Consider the following 17,156-nt stretch of genomic DNA (forward strand, 5'->3'; position numbering starts at 1 on the left):
CTCCCCCTGCCCGGCTCTGTGAGCAACAGCACCAGAAAGGCACAGCGAGTGTGGCCGGTGCTCTGAAAGTACCGGGTAAGGGGACCCTGGGCACTGCTGCAGGAGCTTCTACCCCCGCCCCAATCCCATGCCCACCTCCGTCCGCCCAACCTCCAGGTCAGTCCCGTCCAGTCCCTGCTCTGCTCTTCTTCAGCCCTCTTCTGCTACAGCCTCCCAGTCCCCGCCGCTTTCCCAGGCTGACTAATGAAGGGAAGGGGCAAGGCCGGGCGATGGGAGAGTGGAGTCAGCCTCAGCTGCTGGACTCCTCTGGCTCCCTCCTCCCCTCCCGTGAGGATATGCCAGCTTTGCCTCCTGCCCGCAGCAGCACTGATTGGCTGCTCTTGCCCAGGTGCCAGGGGGAGTGGGGATTTTTTCAGGGCTGACGTGTGTCCGTCCTGGACAGGGGTCCTGAGGTGGCAGCCAGGTCTACACCTAGGAGCCAGCTCAGCCTAGCCCGGGGTGTGGGCACAGCTTGGGCGACGGCCTCCTGGCTTCCAACCGTGGATTAACTACACGAACGGGAAACCCCCTCCCATCACTGGAGGAAGTGGCTGCACCACCGTGCCGTAGTGTAGACGGAGCTGACGTTTCCTTTGTGGGTCTGCACCCTCTTTCCACCTGATGCCCTAGAAACCCAGCACTCTGATCTCCCAGCCAGGGCTTCATAACTTACTCTGTCACTGCAACCCTGGAGTGGTCACATCCCCGCTCTGGCTCTGGCTCACCCCCCTGTCCCCAAGGTTGGGATGAATTTCCCATTGGGGACTTGTCTCTCAAATCCTCACCATAATCTGGCAGGGACCCCTCACCCCAGCAGTGGATCCGAATCACAGCCTGCCTTCAGCGAGTTGTCAGGTGGGCCCCTTGTGTGCGTGTGGGTATGGCATTGCCCACAGCAAAGAGGGCCACCGTTTCTCAGTATAACTAGTAGGGCTGAGACAGGCCCTGTGGGAAAACGGTGGCCCTTTAGGCCAAGCACCAGCTGACACGGCTCAGGCTAAGGGGATTTTTGAATGGTGGTTTAGCCCTTCCTGCTCAGGCTTCATCCTGAGATCTGGGACCACACCTGGCTCACCGCTGGCTCCTCCAGTCCTTGCTGCAGCCCGAGCCTGCATGTCCACACAGCGACACAGCCCTTAAGCCCAAGCCTGAGTCAGCCTGTCTGACTGCAGGGTAGACGTATCCATGTTCCGGCTGTGAGGGTCGGGCAGGAGCCAGGGAGCTGGGGAGGTGTTGGGAATGGAGCAGTGGGGACAGCAGAGGGGGAGCTCAGGAACAGGGCGGAAAGCTGAGTTAGGAGTCAAAGGGCCTGGGTGTAGCGGGAGGCAGACTGAGGCCAGAAGGGCCTATGGTGGCAGAGCAAGAGAACAGGGTGTGTGAGAGGGGGAAGAGGATGCCACAAGCAGCCAGAGTTGTAGGGAAGAGGTCCGTACAGAGCTGACCGAGAGGTCATTGTTCCTGCTGAGGCTGCATAGCTCGTGGGGTAGCTGCCTAGGCCCAGTGTCCACCTCTGAGCTCTTGGTGTCACCCCAGCTCTAAGTACAATCCTAGAGCTGAAGGCCAGAAGGTCTTCAGAAGCCACCAGATCAGCTACCCGACCGCCTGTACATCACAACCCACGTCCAGTGCCCGCAGGCTGTACCCAACACCCCATATCATCCCACAGTATTACAGCCCCCAGGAGACTAGACTGTTGTGTGCCAGGCAAAGAGAGCAAGAGGGATTGACGTGCTCCAACACCCGAGGCCCCGGCATGGGCAGGGAAATGATTAAGGGAGAGACACCCAGATAATCCTGGTAAAAGGCCCGCACCCAATTATGCTCAAGGTCAGTACGGGGCAATCTGCTGAATTGTAAGCAGTATAAACCACCACACAAATTCTGACCCTCTCCCTTCAGTTCCATACATATTACAAAAGCGGGGGAAGAGGGTGTGTGTGTGTGTGTGTGTCAGGGGCACCTTGTCTCGCTCGGAGGCGGTAGGGAGGGACAGAAGGGCCCCACAGTATACAAGAGGGTAGAAGTATTTGCTCTAAAAAGCAAACATGGAAGTTGTATTTCCGTGGTGGAATTTTGAAGCCAAGCTGACCCGATACAAGTTGGAAATGTGTGGCTTCTCCCGAGGTGGGGGCACTCAGAAGGCAGACAGACAAACACCAAGACAAAGGAAGTGGAAGGTTTTCAAAGTTATTAGGGGCTTCTGACTCATGCTTTTGAATGGCTAGAGTTGGCAGGGACGGGATTACAATTGTCAAGTACAGGTTGAACCTCTCTAGTCCGGCACCATCTGTAAACCAGCTAGAGTTTAGTTAGCCGGATGACCACTGCAGCCAAGTTTCTCAGGATCCCATAAAGTTTGTTTCCAGCCACCAGCCCTGGCTTTCAGTGTCTGGTGCTGTTAGTTAGCTCTGATTTACCCCTGTCTTCTCAGAGCCCAGTCTAAAGTGGAAGTGTTGGCAATGTGCCAGACAGTCCTGACCTCCTGTGGTTTGGCAAATTCTGTTTGGCACTCCCTAGGTCCTGAGGGTGCTGGACAAGTGAGGGCTACAGACCAGTCTTTTCACCCTCCAAGCGCACAGGAATGCCAAAAGAAAACAGAACGCACCAGCAGCAGAGCTAATCACATTTTTCGTTTTTAAATCTGAAGTATACCACAAGTAACTTGAGGGGAAAAAAAAAAAAACAAACTAGTTTCAGAGAGGATTTTTGACAGTGTCCCACTAAGGGTCTTCAGTCAACTTTTGGGTTTATTTCTTAGCGGGGGGTTATACTTCCATGGGTTATTTGTCTGAAGACTCCCAGCTACCACGAATCTTTCATCACCTTCCAGTAAACACCAAATAGTCCTGACATAAAAAAAAAAAAAAAAACACGAGCAAATTCTCCTACTGCAGCAGTTCTCACACCGTGCACCCCAGAGCTCTTGCTTATGGCCTATGAAGTCATACGACACTGGCTCCTCGCTGCTAGATCACAGTTAAAAATACACTAAGTATTTTCCTAATATTTTCCTATGTAAGCAAGTGCTGTATTTGTTGCATGGTCGAGAATGGAAGGCAAGGTGGGTCACATGATCACAAATGCCTGAGGAGGGGGCTCGGGAAGGCACTCTCTCTAGCCAGTCCAGCCTCCTGCGAGGTCCCCTGCCCTGGTGCAAACCTCTGTGGGGAATCCCCGGTCGGGACAGAGAGCCAGGCTAAAATAAGAGAGGCAGCTGAACTGTCCACCCCTGCAGGGTTCAGCCCGTCTCCTGTGGAAACGGGGTACGTACACAAACCTACAGCCCTCCTTTTATACTGAAAATCCCGGGCGCTGGAGCGGGACAGGACCTGCCAGGTCACCTACACCATCCCAGGCGTCTACCTGTGCTGCATGCTCCTGGCTCTGTTCTGGTGCTAGGTGTCCTAAGGGAGGGGGCTCCCACCAGCTCCCTTTGGGAGACCATGCTGCAGCCCATCATGCCATGGTTCAGTAGCACACCCTGCTATTCCCACGGCAGTTGCCTTTGGCTAACTCCACCTGATTGCACAACCCCCCCGCCCCTTAGCCTGTTCTTCCCCAGGCGGGCTCAGCCATCCGTGTTAGCCCAAGGGGAGCTGGCTGACCCAGGCAGACACTTCCCCACCAATGCACGAATGACCTTCCCCCTCTCTGCTTCCCTGGCAGGTCTGGTTTAAGAACCGCAGAGCCAAGTGGAGGAAACGAGAAAGGAACCAGCAGGCGGAGCTTTGTAAGAACAGTTTTGGAGCTCAGTTCAATGGATTAATGCAGCCGTACGACGAGATGTATTCTGGCTATTCCTATAACAACTGGGCTGCCAAAGGGCTCGCCACCAGCCCCCTGTCAGCCAAGAGCTTCCCCTTCTTCAACTCCATGAATGTCAGCCCCCTGGCATCCCAGCCCATGTTCTCCCCGCCCAGTTCCATTGCTTCCATGACCATGCCTTCCTCCATGGTCCCCTCGGCGGTGACTGGCGTGCCCGGCTCCAGCCTCAACAACCTGGGAAACATCAACAACCTCAACGGCCCGGGCCTCAACTCGGCTGTTTCCTCCAGCACCTGCCCTTACGCCTCCACCACCAGCCCCTACATGTACAGGGACACGTGCAACTCGAGCCTGGCCAGCTTGCGGCTGAAGGCCAAGCAACATGCCAACTTCACCTATCCAGCGGTTCAGACGGCAGCTTCCAACCTGAGCCCCTGCCAATATGCTGTGGACAGGCCCGTATGAAGGGCTGCCCGCCCCCAGCCAGAGACTCGACCTTAGCCTGACGGAAGGAGACCTTTAGCCCTACAACAGCATACGCCCTGCAGGAGAGAGACAGGCAGCCGGACCTCTGTGAAGACTTGTCTATTGTATGGTGAATTTTGACTGTCTTTTTCCTTCTTTTTTTTTGGTAATGCAACTGAGACTGCTCCTGGGAAGGCTCATTAGGAAGCACGAACCTGCGACATCCAGGTTGCCTGGCTCTGGGGCAGCAGAAGGGAGCATATGCCTATCTGCTTTCCTTGCCCCTGGTTCGACGGCTCTCCTTGCCCTTGTTTAAAGCACAGGCGGTCAGGTTGCACAGCTGCAGGAGGCTGCTCAGCAGAGAGCGGGTGGATTTCATTCCCCGACATTCTCTCTCGTGTATTAACCACACGGCTGGCCTCCCCAGCCCCCGGTAAGGAAAGGTCTGTCTCAGCCAGCACGCCCTTTTCATCCTGCAGCGACACCCTAGGGAGTGGGAATTGTAAGGACGTAGGATGTGTCTGCGTCGGAGCTAGAACACACAGTGGTAAATAAACGTGAATACACCTTTTTGGTTAGTACAGGGGCTAAGCCATGGAGTAGACCTACAGACGAAAAGCCAAGCCTGGCCCCCAGGGCGGAGCATTCGGCCGTCAGCTTTACTGCTTAAGTCACTTCCACTCTGGTAGGAAACCCTTTGCCAGTATACATCCAAAGAATCCCCCTTTCTTCCCGCCTTTTGCAACAAACTACCCTTTTGTGCGACTTCCACCCCAGCCCGAGTCCCATTTTCAACAATAAAAGGAGAGGTGGAGCAGTCCCATTAGAGGGTCCGTCTGTCTGGTTATTGTGAGCACAAGACGAGAAGGTGGGGGAACGAAGGGCCAGCGATTGTGTCTAATGGGTCCCTGTCCTACCCACTTGAGCAAGACCAGAGCCCTTCTGAGGGCTGCTTTTCAGGAGATGCCAATTCTTGGTGGGGGCCAGGTGACAGAAGGGGAAGTCCAGGGATGGAGCCCTGGACTGTGACCAAGCCCTCCATCTCCTGCGTGTTGCAACTCCAAATCTTTGGGGCTCTTTGGAGAGCTATCTGTGCCCAGCATGCGGGATCCCATGCAGAACTGTGAGCTTCCATGGCTAGCTCCTTATCCAACTGGGGCTAGGAGCATTAAGGAGAAACAAGACCAACCTTCCCCCCCGCCCATGAACGAACAAAAGCTCCTTCATGGAGCTCCCGACAATAGGGAATCAGGTCCATGGAGCTATAGTCCGCGTGGGCTGGAAGGAAATCAGACTTGGGCTCCCCAACCCCACCAACATCCAACTCTTAATGGAGGTGAGGCCACCATGAAGGTACATCACCTTCCCCAGCCAGTCTGGGCTGCAGCCTTTGGGGACAGCTGCCACAAGGCACCCACAAAGCACTGGGGAGTCTAGAAGGAGCAGGCATCACAGCAGAAACAGGCTGGGGGTGCAGATGACACTTGCTCCGCATGGGTCGGGGGTGCAAACCCTGCCTTTCCCCAGGCCGTTTCCTCGCCCACCCCAGCGGGTCCACCAGTCAAAGGGAAACTAGGGCCTTTGCAGGTTATCCTCCTTGGGAAAAACCCAGCCACAAAAGAACCTCCCCTGCAGCGGAGGGGTAAGGAGCTCATTCGCACAGCAAGCCAGAGGATGCCACAGGGCAGGAACAATTTTGCAAGGGTCAGGCATGAGCTTCACCCTTCTGCAGGCTAATCGAGGCTTTACGCAGCAGGTGAAGCCCGTCCCTTGCTGCCACCCTCTCAGAGCAGAGTTCCCGTGCGTGGGCCTGGCTGCCGAGGGCTAGCTGGGCACAGGATGCTGGGGCAGCCTCATTTTCAGCTGTTCAGGTCCGTTAGCAGACAGCTAGGAACCGTCAGGGATGGCCGGCAGGGCTGCCCCAGCAGCTGCTGGGAATTGCCCAACAAGTAGCAGGAGCAAACCCCTTCCGCTTCAAGGGCCTGAGCCATTTGCCCTGGGTGACCGCTTCCAGGGCTTGCGCAGGCAGCCCGCGGCAGGGCCGCTACATTTTCCACCCACAGGCGGAGTAAATTTTGTTATGCACCCTGAGGCCTTTGCGGATGCGCACCACCCATGGAAACACAGGCCGCCGTCAGTGGGCACGCTGCTCCTTGGGTTCCCGCCGCGTCTGCCACGCAATACTCACAGGGTCATCTTGCTCCAGCCGTGCCTGGTCGCTGGGACGGACGCAGCAGCTACGCCGCTCCAGGCAGGCCCGTACTCCAGGGCCGCGACGGACATTTAAGAGGGAGCACACACCTGTACGGACCAGTCGCTCTGCATGCTGGACACGCTCTGGGCTCCAAAGGGGCAGCGAGTGCCCAAGCTGGCTGCCCCCCAATGCCCCAGCCTGTGGCCCCATCTCTCCAAAGCCGTCCCCTCCTGGCGTTTCCCGCAGACCCCACGAAGTCCACCAGCAAACCCCCTTTCCCACAGTGCTGCCCAGACCCAGAACTGGCCAGGTGAAGTCAGCCCCTCCCTCTGCTCCCCTTCCCTTCTAGCCTATATAGGGCATGTTTTTTCCCAGCATGCTTTATACCACCTGCCCCTACATTACCCAGCCCCCCCGGACTACAACTCCCAGCATGCCTCTCTTCTGGGACACACCTCAAGGCAAGGCTGTCTGTCTTAAAGGGCCAACACACCCTGTTACAGCCCCTTGGGGGTGGGGAGAAATGCAGAGAGCTCCCTCCTTGGTTGGTGCTGCTAAGCATATAGTAAGATCTCCCCCCTCGCTAGTGTGGGGAGAGCCCTCCCCTCCATTTCAACTTGCTTTAACCATTGCACCTTCCTGTTCGCATAGCCACCGTGAGCTGAACAAATCATTACTAAGCAATTCAATGTGCCCTCGTTGCTGCTGCTATGGGGCTTCCCTTCTCCCCTCAGAGCCAGGCTCGGCTCCATGGGCGCAGACCTGAGTGGGGAAAGCTGGGCCTCAGGGAGCAGAGGAAACACCTTCTCCTCGCCCCCCAGCCGAAGGGGGTCTCCACACGTCAGTGCTAACCCCTGCCAGCGAGGAGAGTCCTGGGGCACGGCCAGTTGCAGTGGGATTGCCTGTCTGCTCTGCAAACAGGCAGGGGAGGCTGCGCTGCCCCCGGACATCAGGCGGCGGGGATTCGCTAGTGGAGCCAAAGGAAAGGTGCCCAGCCAGGGAGACTAAAGGTGCCCAGCAAAGCAATGCCAGGGCGGGAACCACGCTCCAGTCAGGCAGCTATTCAGGCTGGAGCACGGTAGCTGCTAGTATTACCCTGCTGACGAGCAGCAGGGACTGAACCCCAGAGCCAGGCTGGATCACGGACAGCAGGTGTGGTTGTTCAGCTGCCAAACGCTCTGGTAGAGCCAGCGGAGATACAGGTGAGACAGCCAAGCAGCTTTCTCGCTGGTCCTCCACAGGACAGCTTGAAAGGCCCATCCGTATATGTCCCTGGCCCCATCAGCAGCAGTACTTGCTTGGCTTGTGGAAGTCTGTCAAAGCCCAAGAGGCTGGTTCTGAATGGTCCCATAGTTCCTCCCCACTGCTAAAGGCTTCCATGCAGGCCTTTGTCAGCAGCTTTTCCTCCTGCCCAGCCTCCCCTGCTCTGCCCTGAGTCACGTGGCAGAAGCCTGGCATCCTACTGATGCAACCTGGCCCCTGCCACCAGGATTAAGTTGGGGTTGGTCTGAGCAGGGATTTGAACTTGATGACCTCCTGAGGTCTTGGCCAGCCTTAATTTTCTATGAGTCTCTGGCACTGGCCATGGCCCCGGGGCTTGCACACTTCCCCAGAGGCCCTGGGCATGAGCCCAGCACTCTCAGGTGCAACAGGGACTCTGGCTGAACACAGGGACCCTGGGAAGAGTTGTCAGGAGAGCTCGATACCATAGAGCTTCTATGCCCTTGGGTGCCACGGCCTTCCTGACTGTATCTCCTTGGCGTCTCTGGCCAGGCAGGGGCAGGGGGTTTTGGCAGAGCGGACAGAGTTGGTTTGTTTAGATCAAAGAGATTTTTCCTGCTAGAGGACCTATGGGACAGGTAACAAGATCCCAGGGCACCTTTCCATGCCCCTCCATAGCTGATTTTAGAGTTGGTACAGTGCCACCCTCCCTTTCCTTTAATCCATGACCACGAGCTGGGGCCAAGATGATGAGCTGGGTCTGACCTACCTGGTTTCTACCCAGAGAAGCCAGAAGCGGCCCTGCTCCCTCCTCTTCCTTTCCCCCAAGGGGTGACTTTTCGTAGCCACCCTCTTTCATGCCTGAGGAAGGGGCTGTCATTGGACATGAGGTGGAGGGAAACCTGTGCATGGATGTTCTGTTGCCTTCTCCATCAGCATCTCCTGCAGCCTCTCACACGTGGGAAGCATCTGCTGCTCTGGTTTGGGGGCGGGTGGCACAAGACAGAGCCCTTTGGAGCTGGATGGGGATTCAGCACAAAGACAGCATGCAAAGAGGGGCAAGCGCTGCCAATCCCAGTGCAGCTCCTCCAGCCCGCAACCGTCCTTGGACTAACCTCCCAGCAATGACCGGCCACTCAGCCTCAATTTCCGTAACTGAAGGGAAAAAGTGAGCGGGGGTCAGTGACCTACCCAGGGTACAATCCCAGCAAATATGCAGCTGTGTTGCCCCTGCCCACGCATCTAGGGTGCCCCTTACAATGCTCTGCTGCCATAATCTCCACTCAGGGCAGCTCACAAACAGTGTCTCCCTTTTAGGTCACTCCTAGCTATGTCTGCATGCGTGCCGCAGCCAGCCACACCTGGGCTCTTTCCAGCCTGGGTTCTACGGCAGGGTGACCCCGGCACGCAGCCAGTCCTACATTTCCCTCCGGAAACATATATCCTGTACTGCTCAGCCCTCTCCTGGACAACACAAATTCCCAAAGGCCCTCTTTCGTCAACAGAAGCAATCCGTACACTTTGTTATCCCAACCGGAGCTTCGCTGGCACGTCAATTTACACCCGTTGGATGAGATAAAACAATAAAACAAGTTCGTTCCGGGCACAGAGAGCGATTTTAAGTGGGTACAAGTAATGAGACGTGAAAGTCAGAAATGTTTATAAGGAACAAAGATACCATGCTGCTGGCGCCTAACTTCATACACCATGGGTATGTCTTCGCTACGCAGAGAATCAAAGTGGTCAGGAGCCATCTTCTGGGGTTCAATTTTACCTGCCTAATAGTTCAGTTTTGCATGGCCGTATCTGGGGGTCAACCATTGACCCCGTGACCCTTGATACGGGAGGTTGACCAGGTAAGTCAATTGTAGGTAAGTCCATTCTAGCTATGTAATTGCTGTAGCTAGAATCGTGTATCTGCAAACCTAATGTCTAGTGCAGACCTGGCCTCAGTTAAATGCAAAGGCCGTTTCTACACAGGCCACTTCCTTTGGAAGTGGCACGCTAATACATAGAGCAAAAGATGCTAATGAGGCACGGATGCAAATTCCCCGCAACTCATTAGCATAATGTCACATGATTTGGACTCCGGAAGACTGTTTTTCCGGACTCCAAAATGCTGTGTAGATGCGAGGCCCCGGGGGGGCGGGGGCTTCTGGAAGGAAGTCCGTCTTCTGGAGGCCCCTTCTTCCCAAAAATTTTGGGGAAGAAGGGGCCTGCGGGAGAAGGACTTCCTTCTGGAACTGCCCCCTGGGGCTGCACTTCTACACAGTGTTTTGGAGTCCGGAAGAATGATCTTCTGGATTCCAAATCACGTGATGTTATGCTAATGAGGCATAGGGAATTTGCATCTGCGCCTCATTAGCATCTTTCGCTCCATGTATTAGCATGCCACTTCCAAAGGAAGTGGCCTGTGTAGAAACGGCCAAAGGGTGCGTCTACACTTGCATTCCTCTTTCGAAAGCGGTATGCAAATGAGGTAAATCGAAAATGCAACTGAGGTACAAATTTGCATATGACACCTCATTTGCATATTCTTATTTCAAAATAGCTGCTTTTGAAAGAAGAAAACCAGTGTAGACGCTGCTTTTTCGAAAGTAAACCCATCTTCCAAACAGCAGCGTCTACACTGGTTTTCTTCTTTCAAAAGCAGCTATTTCGAAATAAGAATATGCAAATGAGGTGCCAGGCATGCAAATTTGTACCTCATTTGCATTTTTGATTTACCTCATTTTGCATACCTCTTTCGAAAGAGGAATGCAAGTGTCGACACAGCCATGCTGTCAGTGGACTTTCTGACTGACTGACTAAGGCCAGGGCCTCTTCTCCAGTTCAGGGGCTGCCTGCTTTATCCCATCTCATGCAGCAAACGCATGGACAGAACAGGTGGCCTTCAGATGCGCGTCCCTCTTTTTTACAGCGTTCAACCCTGTCCTTCCAGCAGGAAAACCTTTCTAGCTGGGATCATGGAGACAAAAGGTATATGGAGAAGGATGTTCCTTTCCGCTTTTCCTCCCCTGCTTGAGGTTTTGTTCCCCACTTCCTGCTTGCTGACTTATTTACTGCTTAAATGCAAACTGAGCAAAGCCCACCTGCCATTGTTTGAGACAGACCCACCTCTCAACAGGTGGTACAACCACCACACCATGGATTCTTACAGCTCGGCAGGCAATATTGCTGCCCCTATTTCACCAGGACAATCAGTAATCAGCACATGAGTGTTACATGACACCGCCCAAGGCAAAGTCTTTGTACAAAGCTGATTCTGATTGCCTGTAGGGTGTGGTCATGGGACCTTATATCACAGGGAGGCAGCTGGGCAGGAGAAGGAGAAAAGCAGAGTTCTGGAGGGCTGCTGAGAGATAAAGCCAAAAGGGGAGCTGGGGGATGGAATCCCAGTGGAATTTGCTGTTTCAGGGGGGACAATGGCAAAGCCATGTGCTGAGATGCCTGCAGGCCTGACAGGCCTTCTGCACACCAAGCCCAGGGCTCTCATTCCACAGCAGGGCCCAGATCGTCATCCAACAGCCGGTGCACTGACCACTTCAAAGCCAGGACATCTCCTGGGCCGCCAGGTGTCTTCCCCACGCAGGCCCATCCTCCCACATAAAGCAGTGAGATTTGTACCCATTAGAGCCTATTCAATGCTGCCACCAGAACGATCTGGTGGGGAGGGAGCTCCGAGACAGCACGCCCAAAGCAGGGAGCCCCTCTGTGCCTGGGTGAGCTTCCCGGGCACTGCTCTGCTTTGCTGGTGGCCGTTTAGCATCCCTGTGTGAAACCAGCTGGTGGGTCTCGGCTCAGGTCCTGTGCCTGCACCCCAGAAATCTTGGGGGGTGTCTCCTTGGGTGGCAGTGTGAGCGAGGAGCCCACGACCGAACAGGCTGCGGAGATGACCGGGTCCCTCCTCATCTCCAACATTCTCCCCTCTCCCAGGGTTGAGCTGCAGTGAGCTGGGCCCTGCCCAGGCCTCCTGTCGAACCTCAGATCTTCGCACTCCAGCCGTGTCCGTCAGGACCCGTCCACTAGAACGACAGGGAGGCCTCCGCAACAGCAGGCGCGTGCTGAGAAACCGGCCACTGATCCCCGCCCAGGCACTCATGGGGGAGAGCGGCCCCAAGACCAGGACTCACAGGCGCCTTGGTGAGAAGGGAATGAGCTCCCAGGGCTCTGCAGATACCTCCGTCCTGCCTGAGCCTCGTCCCCATCCCTCAAGAGCCCTAGCCTGGAAAGGAAAACTGGGGCACGGCAGCTGCTCACAGAGTTGTCAACCTGCCCCGGCTAACTGGGCCTTGGCAGGATTCCTGGGCCAGGGAGTGGCTCCCATTCAGCTGGCACCGTGGGTGGTCCCTTGCAACCCCCCCACCCCCAGGCTGCAATCCCTCTGGGAGAGGCAAGGGTTGGTTGTCACTCTGCAGCCTGCCCCTTCACCGTGGAGAGAGGGAAGCATTACACGTAGAAACCCCCCTCCGCATGCCCCAGCTAAAATGGCACAGGCTTGGGCTGGCTCCCCCCAGTGGGGCAACCCCCCCACCTTCCCCAAACGAGGGAGAGACCAGCCACAGGCCATCGTGACAGACATGGGCAGGGGGGTAGTGAGTCTTCAGGGAACACAGTGAGAGGAGCCCTGTGACCAGCCTGTCAGGTCCTGCCCCGCCTGTCAGTGCCCCATAACAGCAGCCTGCACAGGCTTGAGTCCCTCGGGGCGCCCCCCAGCCATCCAGCCCAGCTCAGCCCTGGCTCCAGCCCGGCCTTCCCCTAGAGGCCTCAGACCCCCCAGGAGATGGCAAGAAGGGGCTCCCTGGCACAGAACTGAGGTGAGGGGGGCAGACGACACGGTGCAACAGCTGAATGCACCAACCCCCCACCCCCCAGTGGGGCTAGCAGGTTTCTTACTGGAGTCCAGAGGGAACCACCCTCCCTGCCCCCAAACCTGCTGGTCCAGCTTGACATACCAGAGGCTCCAGGTGGGCCCAGGTCATTGCCGCCAAGGAAGAACAAAGGCAAAGGCCCAGACCCAGAGGCTGTGCCCCATCGGGCCCCCCCCACTCACAGGCCCCTGGCTGCACAGCCCCCTCTAGTGCAGACGGGGTGTCAGCCCTGCACCTCGCAGCCCTCTCCTGCTCGCCAGCGGGGCGCTTGCCTGGTCACTGCCTCTGCCCTATTCCTACCACTCAGCCTGCTGCTCCCACAACCCAGGGGGCTGAGCACAATTAAGGGCCCGATCCTTCAGAAGTCCAGGGCCCTGACCTCCACCAAGGAGCCTGGACAACAAGCCCCTTACCGCCTGCAGCAGTCGGCCAGAGGCAATCGCACCTCTCCTCCACCAGGCCTAGGCGAGATGGTGCTGGGCATGGCGCCCCTGTGCACACGGCCAGGCCCTGAAGGAGGGGAGCCAACCCTGGCAGCAGCCAGGATGCAAGGCCGCCAGGCAGGTGTAGGAAATGTGGCCCCAGCCTGGCCCTGGGGCTGGCTTAGCTGTAAAACCAAGGACAATGGTGCCACCTAGCGGGTGCCTCTGTTCCCGGTATGGTCACTTCTTCCCCACACACAGAACCGATCGCCCAAGGACCAGCTGCTCAGGTCAGAGGCCACCAGCCCTTTCTGGGGAGCTCCACCACCCTCCCCCACCTGCAAGCTCCCCCACCCCTCCATTCACTGCCCTGGGCGTCACTGTAGGGGCCGCCCTAGGACTGGCACCTCAGCAGGCCGGGCAGTTTGCTGGAAAGCAAGAAAAAACCCAGAAGCGGGAAGGGACCGAGGGGTTCTGGTGGCTGAAAGGCTGGATATGGGTCAGCAGTGTGCCCTTGCAGCCAAAAAGGCTAACGACATACTAGGGTGCATTAGGAGTAACACTTCCAGCAGATCTAGAGGAGTGGTTGTTCCCCTCTATTCGGCACTGGTGAGGCCACAGCTGGAATATTGTGTCCAGTTTTGGGCCCCCCAGTATAAAAAGGATGCGGATTTGCTGGAGGAGGTTCAGCAGAGGGCAACAGAAATGATTGCGGGGCTGGAGCACAAGACCTATGAGGAGAGGCTGAGGGATTTGGGCTTGTTTAGTTTACAGAAGAGAAGACTGAGGGGTGATTTAATAGCAGCCTTCAACTTCCTGAGGGGGAGCTCTAAAGAGGCTGGAGAGAAACTGTTCTCAGTGGTGTCAGACGACAGAAGGAGCAATGGTCTAAGTTTTAGAAGGGGCTTGTCAACACAAGCTGCCTATGTGGAAGGGAGCATGGTAGGTAAGGGCGGGGGAGGTTATTAATGAAGTGCTGTGGTGCATTTACAGCACTTCATTAAGCTAATTCTCCCCCGCAGCAACTTCAAAGCGTTGAAATCTGAAGTGTCGGCTCGCCGGTAGCCCCAGCTCACCCGCTGGTACCTTGAAGTACCCGGGCAATTTCCAAGTCCCTTTACTCCTCAAAATTTTGCCCAGGCACGTCAAGGTACCAGCGGGTAAGCTGGGGCTACTGGTGAGCCCACACTTCAGAGTTTAACACTTTGGAGTTGCTGCGGGGGAGAATTAGCTTAATGAAGTGCTGCATATATATACCACAGCACTTCCTTAATAATCTCCCGCCACCCTACTTACCATCTTCCCTTGCAAGGAGGGAGCTAGTGTGGACAAGCCTAAGGAGAGGTGCAGGTTGGATATTAGGAAAAACTACTTCCTCAGGTGGGTGGTGAAGCACTGGAATGTGTTGCCTAGAGAGGTGGTGGATTCTCCATCCCTAGAGGTTGTTAAGTCCCAGCTTCACAAGGTCCTGGCTGGGATGACTGATATGGGGTTGATCCTGCTTTGGGCAGGGGGCTAGACTAGATGGCCTCCTGAGGTCCCTTCCAGCCCCGGGATTCTATGATGCTGCAGCTCAGGGCCATGAAACAGGAGAAATCAGGTACTTTCAAAGCTGCTGAAGGCTTGGGTCTGAAATTGCTTCACTTGGAGTGAACTGTAGAGAACTACTGGGCAGAGGAGGAGTCGTGGAATGGGAGAATGAAAGGGTGAAATCTGACAACAGCCAGGCAGCTGCAGAAACAGTGCCTGCAGTAGTCCAACTCCAGCTGTTTCCCTGTCTCTCACGCTTTCTCTTCCCGCCTCGTTAGGTTTGCTAAACTCAAAGACTCCATCTCCCACCCTGCCCTGCTGGCTCTGACAACCCCATATTTCCCTGCACAAAGAACAAACTGGCTCCCACCTCAGCTACAATGCAGTAACTGGCTACTGTATTAACAAACACTAGCTAAGCAATTAGATGAACAAGAAGAAACAGCTACATAAGTACAATGCTAGTTACCACTGAGGACTAATCCCCTTTCCGGTTCATTTTATCATCTATGTATTCGACAGTTTGTCTCTCTGGCCCAGCACTCCCCCTGTGCGGTAAGAGACAGGACCTCCGCCTTGCGGCTACAGTGCCCCTCAGCTCAGCTCCCACCCCAGCAAGTCCGGTTCCACAGGGCAGCCATCACACCAGCTGCAGCCAAGGCAGAAATGGCTGCAGGCTGCTCACACGCTTGTGAAGGGTCTCCTACCCACACCCAGCTCAATGCTACAGTGGTTCCTCCAGGCCTTGTGCAGGGGGCCCACCCCCCAGGCTGCTGGTGCCACCCTGGCTACACACCCTCCGGCCTGCTGTACTCTGGGGCGGTAGCAAGCAGCCTGAGCCAGCATGGGGGGGGTTTGTGAGGAGAGCTGCCAAGCTCACCCTACAGCATGGTTTGACTTCCGGCTTAGGCAAGGCCTCAGTCTTGCCCCAGGAGCTTTAATGCCCGCTGCCCAGGCCAGCTGCGTTCTGCAGCACCCCAGCGACTTGGCTGGGCCATACAAGTGGCACTCATGCTTGCAAAGGAGAACCCCGAGGACAGGAGCGAATCAGGGATCTCTACTGCCAGCTGACGCAGCCGAGAGGGGTTATAGCTGCTGGCTGGACTGACAGCAACTGCCTGAGAAACCTGGAGCTTCTGCTCCAGGCCAGCTTACCCCGACCGAAGCTGCACTACGGTAGCACGGCTGCTTGCGAGCTCCCCATCCTACCCCCGTGGAAGGGGACTCAAACTCCCGGCCAGAGACTTCCAGGTAATTACAATGTAGGGCCGGAAGGACCTCAGGTGGTCAGCCTGCTGCACCGAGGCAACACCAAATGAACCTAGACTATCGCCGACGGGCTTGTCCTACCTGCTCTGAACAACCTCCAAAGACAGGGGTCCCCAGCCACCCTGGCAGCTTCTTCCAGAGCTGCACTGTCCCTATAGACAGGTTTTCCTAAGAGCCAATGTGTATCTCCTTAGCTGCACCTTAACCCAATCTCTTCTTGCCTTCCTTCAGTGGGCGTGGACAACACTCGATCCTCCTCCTCTTTCAAACAGGCTGGACATCGGCTCCCCCTCGATCTCCTTTCTCACAACTGAGCATGTCCAGCTCCTCCTCTGAACTCCTCTCTGCTTGTCCACATCTTCCTATGGAGTACGGCACTTGGGCCTTGCCATCCACAGCCTTACTCCTCCCTCTTGCCTGTAATGGAGAGGACTGGTCCCAGCTGCTCTCCTCTGGACCATGGGACCAGCGTTCCCTGTAAGCTGAGCACTTGGGCAGCACCCAGGAGAGATGCAGGTTCTGCCCAGCTGATTCGCAGAGCACCCACAGCATGTTTCTACCGGTGGTGCACAACCATACGGGCCTGGATGCACGTAACGTTTATTCTGTCCACGGATGGAAAAAATTAGAGGGAACCCTGCCCGGCACACCCCCAAATAATTCCTAGAGCAGGTCTGTTAGAAACCCCTCCAGTCAATGTGAAATATGGTCAGTGATGGAGAATCCACCACAGCCTTGGTAAATTGTTCCATTGGTTAATTACACTCAACCTGCACTTCCGGTTCTGGTGTGCATTTAGCCAGCTTCAGCAACCAGCCACCGGATGGCGTTAAATCTCTCTGCTAGACAGAAGAGCCCAGTCCTACTGATTTGTTCCGGTTGATACTTACAGACTCATCTAGTCACCCCGCAGCTCTCTCTTCCTTAAGCTGAACAGACTGCGATCCGTCACTGTCACGAGGATGCAGGTTCTCTCACCCTTACCTCATGCTGGGGGCTCCACCCTGAGCCAATTCCTCAGCCTGCTCCTTGACAGCAGAAGTGGGCGCCACATGCCAGGAGCAGTCACACCAGTAAGAAACTTGTCCAGCTTAGCATTGTGCCTCACTTGTGGCTTTTGAAGCATCTACAAAACTTCTCAAACAATTTCCAATCACCATTCACAGTTTCCTACTTAAAATTTGTCCTCCCAGCCAATTTGGCTCATAATTACCTCTCCTTACTGACATACAACACTTGTTAAATGTGCCCCGGAATTGGATTAATCTTTATTGCAACTGCATCACACTAACGACTCAGTTTAGTTTTGATCTGTGACAGCCACCAGGGATTTCTGAACAATACGCCAGTTACTCCCCGCGTTGTAGCGGTGCATTTGAT

General features: G+C 55.7%; 1 protein-coding gene across 1 annotated transcript in view; it reads left to right on the forward strand.

Moving 5' to 3' along the window:
• The window catches only part of PITX3 (paired like homeodomain 3), a 33,236-nt gene extending 28,155 nt beyond the window's left edge, over positions 1-5,081 (forward strand). The window contains exon 4 of the mRNA XM_074999451.1: positions 3,706-5,081. Within this exon, the coding sequence (XP_074855552.1) occupies positions 3,706-4,269 (564 nt within the window). The 3' untranslated portion in view covers positions 4,270-5,081. The remainder of the gene's footprint in view (positions 1-3,705) is intronic.
• The last annotated feature ends 12,075 nt before the right edge of the window (positions 5,082-17,156 follow it).

This window comes from Carettochelys insculpta, chromosome 7, assembly GCF_033958435.1.
Source record: "Carettochelys insculpta isolate YL-2023 chromosome 7, ASM3395843v1, whole genome shotgun sequence".
In the NCBI taxonomy this organism is placed as follows: domain Eukaryota; kingdom Metazoa; phylum Chordata; order Testudines; family Carettochelyidae; genus Carettochelys; species Carettochelys insculpta.